This window comes from Macrobrachium rosenbergii, chromosome 56 (assembly GCF_040412425.1).
Source record: "Macrobrachium rosenbergii isolate ZJJX-2024 chromosome 56, ASM4041242v1, whole genome shotgun sequence".
Taxonomy (NCBI): domain Eukaryota; kingdom Metazoa; phylum Arthropoda; class Malacostraca; order Decapoda; family Palaemonidae; genus Macrobrachium; species Macrobrachium rosenbergii.
The window spans coordinates 78,241,363-78,251,362 of NC_089796.1; the positions used below are offsets into that span (position 1 = coordinate 78,241,363).

The 10,000-nt window shown below is 38.9% G+C and overlaps 2 protein-coding genes across 5 annotated transcripts in view; one reads left to right on the plus strand and one right to left on the minus strand.

Moving 5' to 3' along the window:
- Positions 1-10,000, plus strand: part of REG (proteasome regulator gamma) — a 339,216-nt gene that overhangs the window by 302,985 nt on the left and 26,231 nt on the right. The window lies entirely within an intron of this gene.
- Positions 6,179-10,000, minus strand: part of LOC136836547 (uncharacterized) — a 5,126-nt gene continuing 1,304 nt past the window's right edge. Inside the window, exons 2-5 of one of the 2 annotated variants that reach the window (XR_010852422.1) lie at positions 8,133-8,495; positions 7,590-7,783; positions 6,525-6,781; positions 6,179-6,374 (exon numbers count right to left, since the gene is read on the minus strand). Coding sequence is in view for 1 of the 2 variants with exons in the window: in XM_067100989.1 (XP_066957090.1) it covers positions 6,586-6,781; positions 7,590-7,783; positions 8,133-8,495 (753 nt within the window). In the remaining variant the exon portion in view is untranslated. Of the gene's footprint in view, positions 6,782-7,589; positions 7,784-8,132; positions 8,496-10,000 lie in introns of both variants that reach the window. The other variant, XM_067100989.1, reaches the window with a different exon arrangement.

Consider the following 10,000-nt stretch of genomic DNA (forward strand, 5'->3'; position numbering starts at 1 on the left):
ATCATACTATCTACCTTCTAAATGAAAATTCAAACATTTGGAACTCTGCCAGGAGAGAGAGAGAGAGAGAGAGAGAGAGAGAGAGAGAGCGAGAGCGAGAGCAAGCAACATGTCACAGTAATGGCCATCGACGAGAGAGAGAGGGCGGGGTGGGGGTGGGGAGCGAGCTTATATTCCCACAGGAAGGAAACAGAGTGGTATTACTGTGGTGGTGTTCCACAGCAGTGTCTTTTTATCAGCGAGTCTTCCCAAGAGGGATTCACACTCGCTCTGTATTCGAGAGCTCTCCCTCCACGGCTCTACAGTAGAGCAGTTTATTATTATTATTATTATTATTATTATTATTATTATTATTATTATTATTATTATTTTGCAGCAGACCCTCTTTTAAACAGGTTATATTGAATATTATTGCTGCTTCAGCTGCATTTATTTTGTAGCAGACTTTTTCTATTTTCCTTATTGCGGACTTCTCTTCATTGGAGGTGCGTGCTAACAGCTCGCTGCAGCTGAAGCAGCAATATAATATTCAATATAATCTATTATTATTATTATTATTATTATTATTATTATTATTATTATTATTATTATTATTATTATTATTCAGAAGATGAACTCTATTCATATGGAACAATCCCACCAACCACAGGGGCCACTGACTTGAAATTCAAGCTTCTGAAGAATGTGATGGTGTTCATTCGAAAGAAGTAACAGAAGGTAGGGGAAATACCAGAAGAGTAGATCAGTTATAATAAGTAACTATAAATATGTATAATTTGTTACAAAAGCAGACCCGATGCATTGTCATATAACCTGGCGCACGGCCAATGCACTTTTCGCCCCGAAATCATATCTCCTAATCAGCTGTATGGCGTTCCACGAAGTGCAACTCCTTTATGCAGCTTGCAGTCGAGAGAGAGAGAGAGAGATTGCTTGCTTGCTTGCTTTTCGGGTTTCGTCTTGATCATTAAATTCACCCTTGTGCTTCGCTGTCTTTGGTTTCCCGGCTTCGTCAGGTATTCATTATCAACGGGAAGTTTTTGCTGAGATAGTCATTGACAAGTAATGAGTAGATTCGGATTGATGCCTTTTGCGTGTGCGTGTTTTTTTTTTTTTCATGAATGCACACATTTCTGAAATAAAAGTAGACATACGCGTACACATATGCATGCACAGATACTTGAGAATGAGGACTGTTTGTCCTAGAAAGCTTGTAACTTTTTTTTAATATCTCCACTAGATACCATCCAGTTTGAATGAGGTCCTGTTAGTCATTGTACTAATGCACAGAACAATTGTGTATGTGACAAAGTTTATATATATATATACACTCGTGTATGTATGTATGTATATATATATATATATATATATATATATATATATATATATATATATATATATATATATATATATATATATATATAAATTATATAGGTAGATAGGTGCAGATAGATATGTATGTATATGTAAAAGGGGCGATTACAAATGTACACCCACACGTCTTCCCTTTTTATCTATCCAGTACAAGCAAGGGTCAATACACCCCAGTTTTTTTTTTACAGCAAGGCCGACATTGTACATGCAGATTGTATCGCAGATTCATAGGTGATACTTATTTACATCTGCAAGATACTAAACGTAGCCCCTCTCGTTGGGATTAAGACCACAACCGCTCCAAGACTTGAGTTTGTACTTTGGCAACTCTCTCTCTCTCTCTCTCTCTCTCTCTCTCTCTCTCTCTCTCAAGGACGTAGGTTTGCTCCACGCACATCACATTGTTTTGACGCCATGTACTTTTTATTTGATTTTATTGGCTTAGAGTAATTCACTGCCTGTCATAAATAGCCCAGTTTTGTCTCTCTTTTGTTTTCATTCGTGATTTTCTTCTTCTTCTGAACTGGCACGACGAAGTGAGGTCGATCTATGGAGCTGAAGTTGATTACGAGCTACAGTAGACTCACATTCTCTCTCCCGTCATCCCACCCTTGATGTTCAGATCTTAGCCTCGACGTTAATGCCTTTAGATGTCCCACCCTCACGTTCTTCCCTTACACGCCGTTCTACCCTCGGCGTTCACTCTTTACTTGTCGTTCAACCCTTAGCGTTCACTTCTTAATTGCCGTTCTATCCTAGGCGGTCATTTCTTTTAGACCTACCTGTCGTTCCAACCAAAAGCCAGCAACAACGAGAACCTTTTCCCGCGAAAACCAGCGACCATTTGTCTCCTGTAACCCCGACCCTTGGGGAGAGCCACTGTTGTCTCGCATATGGACGTTTTATTATAAATTCTCCTCCTGATTTACGGTGGCATCGTCAGAATTTGCATTTTATTCTAGTGCCGAGAAGCCTCTTGGAAAAACGCGCCTGGCACAGGTGCTGTCTTTTGGATGAACGTAAAAGGGCAAAACAACAAAAATTTATGAGCAATTACATTAGCTCTTTGGGAAGATGGATCATGTCTACTTGGCTTACTTTCGCTTAATTTTTTCAGCCACAGATTAGGTTATTTCTTTTATTTATTTCCTTTCTGTACTGTTGTGTTGCCCTGCAACGGCTGCAGAGCGAATCTCTCTGACACCATTGCGTATTGCTTTCATTTAGCAGCAGTGTCCTCAAATATTTTATTTTTTTTTTTTTTATTCCAAAGCTAATGGGACAGTTAACCCAGTGCTCCTATCAGACCGAGGCCCTGGAAAAGATAAGAAAAGGAGGGTGAAGGCCTCTTGAAATAAAGATACTTTATGGCCTTGTATAAAGATGCTGTGTGGAACATGTTGACGATTTATGGTTTATGGGCCACTTAGTGAAGAATGATTTGAGGATCCTGAGGTGGAAGTTGACCTTCAGAGAAACTATGAAGACCGGGGAGTGATTGATCAGGAAAACGCCTGTCAGGCCGAGTAACTATGGGCAGATTGTAATATGACTAATTTTTACAGATGGTACAGTGTTATTTGGTAATATCGCTGAGACGTTACGAAGCTAGTGGAAGAGTTTGAAAGCGTTTGAAAGTAGAGAACAATAAAATCGAATTTTTCCAGGATGATTGTTATAATTTTCTGTTAATTGAAAGCCAGATAGGACTAACGAATACAGAACTGATCTGTGTATTAGAATAATAGTAGGTATGACGGGATAAATGACATAAATGGTGTCATTGACAATAAGTAGAGTTACCAGTAAACAATACAATTCTGCAAAAGATGCGGCACAGTAAATAAGAATAAAAATAAAAATTTAGAAGTAGTTGCGACTATTTATCACTTGTTGTGTATTACGTAATGAGGGCTGAAAAAAAAAAAAAACTTGAATTAAAACGCTGTGATGTGAGGAAGATTTGTGTAGTGAAATTGAAACCAGGGAGTTTTGTGGTGGTTTTGACAGGCTAAAAGCGGTGTTTCTTTGGCTTATTATCTACGCGTCACCTTCGAGGTGCTAGTACTAAATATGGCGGAAGCTCAATGAGGCGCCTTGTTTAGTACTAGCCCCTCGGGGATCAAAGGTATCGTTTATTAACATAAAATTTGTCGACCACACAGTATAGAAATTGTGTATATAATACTTTGAACCCCGAGGGCTAGTACTAAACACGGCGTCTCATTGAGCTTCCGCCATGTTTAGTACTAGCACCTCGGAGGTGAGTGTTCATCAGCTCTTTTATATGACTTTTATTTTCAAAATATTCGGGCATTCGTATAAAAAAAAACCCATTAACTTGCAAAGCGAATAACATACATAAGCATGAATCACTCGGCAGATAATTACATACGCCTGTGACAACAGAAATGCAAACAGCAGCAACGATAAAGACCCGTTTATAGAGAAGTCCCGATCGTAAACATCACAAGAGAGCCCATATCCGCTGATCTTTTCCCGCCAAAAGCGGAATAAGCATAATGGAGTTGCCCTTCTGAAGTCTGGCTAACTCAAACAATTAGATTATCCACTTACAATTCCCATGACAGGAAAGGGGGGAGAGGATAAAAAAAGAAAAAAAAGAGTCGATTCTAACAAAATTTCCCTTTTTATTGCCGTGAGAATTCCAGCTGCGGAAGTCAAAGAGAATATTATATTAATGCCTTTCCCAAGCGCGGCTTCCACTCGCACAAAAGCCTCACCGCTGACCAAAATCCCTGTGTGTTGTTCCGAGGGGAAGAAGCAGAAGAAGAAGAAGAAGAAGAAGAAAAAGTGGAAGAAGAAGAATGCCGAGCCCGTTTTCTGCCTTCATGATAAATCTGTTTTCAGGGATATATAATACGATGTTTTGTGGCTTGAATGGTTAAGCATCCGGGTTCTGAGATTTATTATTTGTTTGTAAATTTATAAAGCTTGATGCTGTGATATATATACATATATATATATATATATATATATATATATATATATATATATATATATATATATATTTTATGGACCACGTCACCTTAGTGGCTTCAGAGGTCATTTGAGGTGAGGTTACCTGTAGCTTCATGCCCTTCTCGACCTCCATGCATGCAATCCCCCAAACGTCGACCAAGTGCCAGGTACCCAGTTCACCACCCAGTTTCAATAGAGGCGTAATGAAATTGAAGAAAACATCTTCATTATATAAACAAGTGTGTCGAAACTACATAGCTGGAATTTCAGAAAATATGTACCCCTGCGATATTCAGCAATCTTTCGTATTTTTAATGCATTACTCACCTCGATGTGAATCAGAAAGACTTTAAGACAGTCTGTATCAGAATGTAACGAATTCCTTTAAGAAATTTCATTTGAAAAATTTTTGCAAAATACTATGTTTTCTAAGCCATGGCCAGAGAGCTGCTTAAGTATTTCCGTGGACAATAAATGACGCTGAAAGTTCTGAAAAACGCTCTACCATCTCGAATAGCTTCTCTCTGTCAGAGAGCTGTGGCTACCCCCTAATCAACAGTCATGCAAACTAAACAACACACATTTTAACAGTGTAACGCAAATTAGCATTCCTCTCAGTTTATTTCCTAACCCGCATTTGAGGTTGAATGATTCAGCTGCGCGGGACTCAGATCAGCCAGTAAGCCTTTGTCCCTGCGAGTAGGCAAGAAATGCGCTTAGGTTTAAATTTCCTCCTCACTGCTCAGAAAAGAGTCAGGACGCTCTCTCTCTCTCTCTCTCTCTCTCTCTCTCTCTCTCTCTCTCTCTCTCTCTCTCTCTCTCTCTCTCACGTCTGTGGCTATTGTCTTGTGACAGCATGTTGCTCTTCACAGTTCTCTCCCTCTCTCTCTCTCGTTGATGGCTATTGCTGCGACATGTTACACACACAGTCTCTCTCTCTCTCTCTCTCTCTCTCTCTCTCTCTCTCTCTCTCTCTCTCTCTCTCTCTCGTCGATGGCGATTAACGTGACATGTTGCTCTCTCTCTCTCTCTCTCTCTCTCTCTCTCTCTCTCTCTCTCTCTCTCTCTCTCTCCTGACAGTTCCAAAATGCTTGAATTTTCATTTAGAAGGTAGATAGTATGATACGCAAAGGATGAAATTCAAAACAGCATATGCTTCTGCACGACACTTTAGACTAAGCGTTCATTTAAAAAAGGTTCTGTTAAAAATGTTTAAAAAATCTTACCCACCATAGCCAAGATTTGGAATTCTCTTCTTGACCTCCGTTTTCCTGGCTTTTGCAGTCGTTATGGAAGAGACATCCCAGTCAAGTTGAACAAATTTTGTTCCTCTTTCGCCATGACCCTAATACTTTTTTTTCGGTTCTGTGACTAATCTTGTCCCACTTTAGAAGGTTTCAGAATCAGGTTACTCATGCCTAATATTGCTGATGCCACAAATTGGAACGAAGGTTACGGGTAAAGATGAAACGTATACACATGTAACAGATGTACCTTCATGAACAGAAAGTATAAGTGACAACGTTGATGCCTTGGAAGCTAGACAGAAAGTAGGGGTCATTTTCACCATTTCATCTCCGTCAGTGCCGATTTAGTTCGTTATTAGCTCAGAATAGGTAAGATAATCTGATGGATGTAATCTGTAGAAGATTTACTTTCAAGCGTCGTTTTCACAAACATGTTTTTTTTATTATCAACAGAATTTGTGTGCAATCTCCAGTTTTTATATACCCTTGTCTATTTTTTACATGTATTGTACGCTAGAAAAGAGTAGTTCACTTCATATTTATTACATGTGTGGATAAAAATATAAGCATCACCATTCTAAACTGTATAAAATTTTATTTACAGAAAAATTATGTAAAATGACATGAAATTCTGGTAGGAAAGAGTAGTTGCCCAGTGCATAAGTTCCCCTTAAAACTCTCTAGTCTCTGAAATCCGTTTTCTCTCATCCAGAATTGTTGGTCCATTCGAAGAAGAACTCTGGATCTGCTAGACCGGTTTTCCTTGCACATCTGAAGATGGAAAATTCGCTGATTAGCTTTAAAACGTAGGTTTTCTGATAGTGAAAAAGGCTTTACATGTACTGTTTAAATGTACGTAACTCAGCGAAACTAGCCAGCCAAATTTAACGTTTTTAATCCTAAGTTTAAAGATGGTTTCACCTGTTGAAAATCTGGGTTAAATACTTCAGTTTGTCTTTGCTTTTTCCTGGCGGTTTCCCCGTTATTTCAACGTCGCGTAGGAGCTTGACGTCCGGGAAGGCGGGAGGTATGACTGGCTTGTTTGGGGTGGTGGACCGTAGGACTGCCCTAACACAGTGCCAGGCGAATCCTGTGATTGGGTAACTGTAGGAACTTGCTCTGGGAAAAACTGCGCCGTCTTGAAGGCTTTGAAATCTTGGTGACCCTCGAAGGAACCACTGGAGTAAAGAATTAAAAAGAAATGCAGTTATAAAGATTCAATAAGGATATTACATTATCACCGTAATCGTATGCCAAAGTGTTTTATTATATGAGCTTCACCTGTTCGTAAAAACTTACTCCAAAATTCTGCTGTCCATTTTTTGTTGTATTAGAATGCTTTCGTTGCAAACAGGAATAAGGGTATAAAAATTATCCATCATAAAATGGTAGAAAGCACTCAAGACACCGGGGCTCTTCGTATGAATTGATGAGTTTTGTGGTTATAGAGATCTTTTAAAACGTAACAGAAACCAGGTAGTCAAACAGTTAAGTGAATTTTCTCTTAAAAATAATAAGTGATAACGCAGTTTTTATGCAGTCTGAAGGCCAGTTGAACGAGCAGCGTAATGCTCTCAGACCAAAAGAAACACGTAAAGGAAGGTTTAAAGAAAAAGAAGGGCGAAGGTAAAAGAATGTGCAACTCCCAAGGTCAGAGGTCATGAAAAGCAAAAGCATCTAAAACAAAAATATAACTGAAAATCATCATATCTTAACCTCCTTGATTCTTCTCTAATTTTGGATAGGATTTAAGTAAAAGCATGGAATTTGAAATGGAAATAAATGTAGGTGTTATGCCTTCCCTGATGGGTTTTGAACCCAGGCAGTTGGTAGGAAGCGTGAGGTTCCAGTTAACCCACCATAATATATAAAAAAAGAATGTCAACAGTAGAATCTATATATTCAGTGACATGTTTAATCGGAGAAATAAAAAACCTTCAACTAATATTAGAGGAAGAAAAGAATAGCATAAATCTAATTACGTACTGGAAAGAGGGCAGTTCCTTCTTCAGCTTGGTGACGCCAAGAGACTTGAGGGCTTCTAGGTCTGACTTGATCGCTCCCAGATCAGGAGCGGGCAAGTGAATGGTCGTCTTGACAATCTCGGGCTTCAGGAAGGGCACGGGCAAGTATTTCACCACCGGGGTCAGCCTGGGCACCGGGATCTCGAAGGGCTTATCCTGGAAGAAGATCGCGAAGTTGTAAGCGGAGAGAGAGAGAAAACCATATGCAAAAAAAAAAAAAAAAAAAAAAAAAGGGAAAGTGGTCATAGGAGCAAAGTTCTGTAATTAAATCTGTGGTTGAGTACACTATCTGTCCACATCACTGTAAATACAATTATTTAAATAGGGTATTTTCATACTTATGCTACTTAATATATAACGTATATAATAACAGTTATGTAGGCATAGAACTAAGTTTATAATTGTCCTATCCAAGAGAAGAGCAGAGAAAAAACATTTTTGCTTGTTATCCACATAAGTGAACACCTCACAGTAACCTCTCCCATTCCATTCACTCCGCACTTACCTTGACAAAAAATTGTGGTTTGAGTATCACTTGAGATGAACTGTAGGTCTCAGGAGGCGAGTCATAGGATTCAGGGGGTGGACCATAAGTTGCTGGAGGTGGACCATAAGTTGCTGGAGGTGGACCGTAGGTTTCAGGAGGTGGACCGTAAGTTGCTGGAGGTGGACCGTAGGATGTAGAAGGAGGAGGGCCATAGGTTTCAGGAGGTGAGTCATAATTGGACTGTGGAGCAGGAACGGGCAGTAAGTACTTGACTCCTTCGAACTGGTCATCTTGATTCGATAAAAGTTTCTTCTTCAGAAGGAAGAGGAAAGTCCCCTCCGCAGATGACACGTAACACACGATGGCGCATGCTATAAGATACTGAAAAGGACACAAATATATTTGGGTAATATCGGCAAGGTAGATAGTTAATAGTAAGGAAATGGACATAGATAGGATTGTTGTCTGCTAATTTAATACTGCAGTAACCATCCCAAGGAAGAGACACTGATGGCTGGCTTATTTTAAGAGTTGGGTACTAATCCCAAACAAGGCCTCCAAGCTATAGAACAAAGGGACTTAGGACATCAGGAGGGGATTAGATTAACCCCCTCCATCTCCCCCCTCCCCAACACACACACATCCTATGTTGTGACAAAGTTTGCTTGAGTGAACATTTGATCGCTTTCCGAAGTATCCAAGTTAGTGAGTCTTGATATTTCTCTGTGAATTCTTTTCATACAAAAACAATTTATTTCAGGGCAGTACTTGTGTCTATCGTCTTACTAGTGCCTGGGTGTAAAAAAAATTTATATAAAAAGATGTTTCTTTGTTGAACGAGGGGAGAGGAAGGGGAGGGGGATTGAAGACCCAGAAGCCTCCGGGATGCAAATTCCTTAGATGTATGGTAATATTGCACCACCCCCGGCTATTTGGCCATGCCCCTAGGTTAGGTTAGGTCGGATTAGGTTAGGTTGGGTTAGGTTAGGTTAGATCAGAAAGCTTAAGAGTAATTTGGGAGTGGGAAACAAAATGAGATTATTTTCAAGAAAATCCTATGGTTAGTTTTTAAGATATGGCGTCCCGCTTTTTTCAGGGAAAGGTCCCAGTACTCTGTTACATCTCGGGAAAATGCCTCCGGGACTCCCAGCGTGCATTCAAACGCACAAACAAGACAGAGTTTTACTACTATATAGATATGTGATCGAAAACTGGTTAGCAGTAGGATAATATTGAGATCTGGATTTAGATAATTTTTTTTAGAACCATCCGTGTCCAATTTAGGATGAACGAGATGCGGATTATGAAACTAAGTGATTCTTCATACTAAAAGGACATATGTAGCATATTATTATTATCATTAACGTTATTATTATTATTTTTGAGATTTGCTTTTTTTTTTCACTTTTCGTATTTAGCCCTCCGGACCTGACTTCAGTAACCACCTAAGGTCCCTAGCTGGAATTCAGTTATATTCAATCTAACCTCCATAATTTTTAATATTTTCACTGTTATTCTCAATATAAGTACTGTCATTACCATTATTATAATTACTATTTTTGCTACCACTTCAGCAACCGTGTGGATATTGCCAGTTATCATTTTTATTATTTTATCTCGTGTATTTTGTATTTGTCTCCACTTTGTATATACCATGTATATGGCCCTGAGCCGAAATAAAGATTATTATTATTATTATTATTATTATTATTATTATTATTATTATTATTAATCGTTTCTCTCCCTGAGTTCTCTCCTCTCATACCATTCATTGTGTTCTGCAGTAACTTGATTTTCAGGGTCAAGATCTTTCTGGCTGTAATATTGCGAATTTTAGGACATTTTAAACGAAGATTAAAAAAAATGACATACGATATACACACACA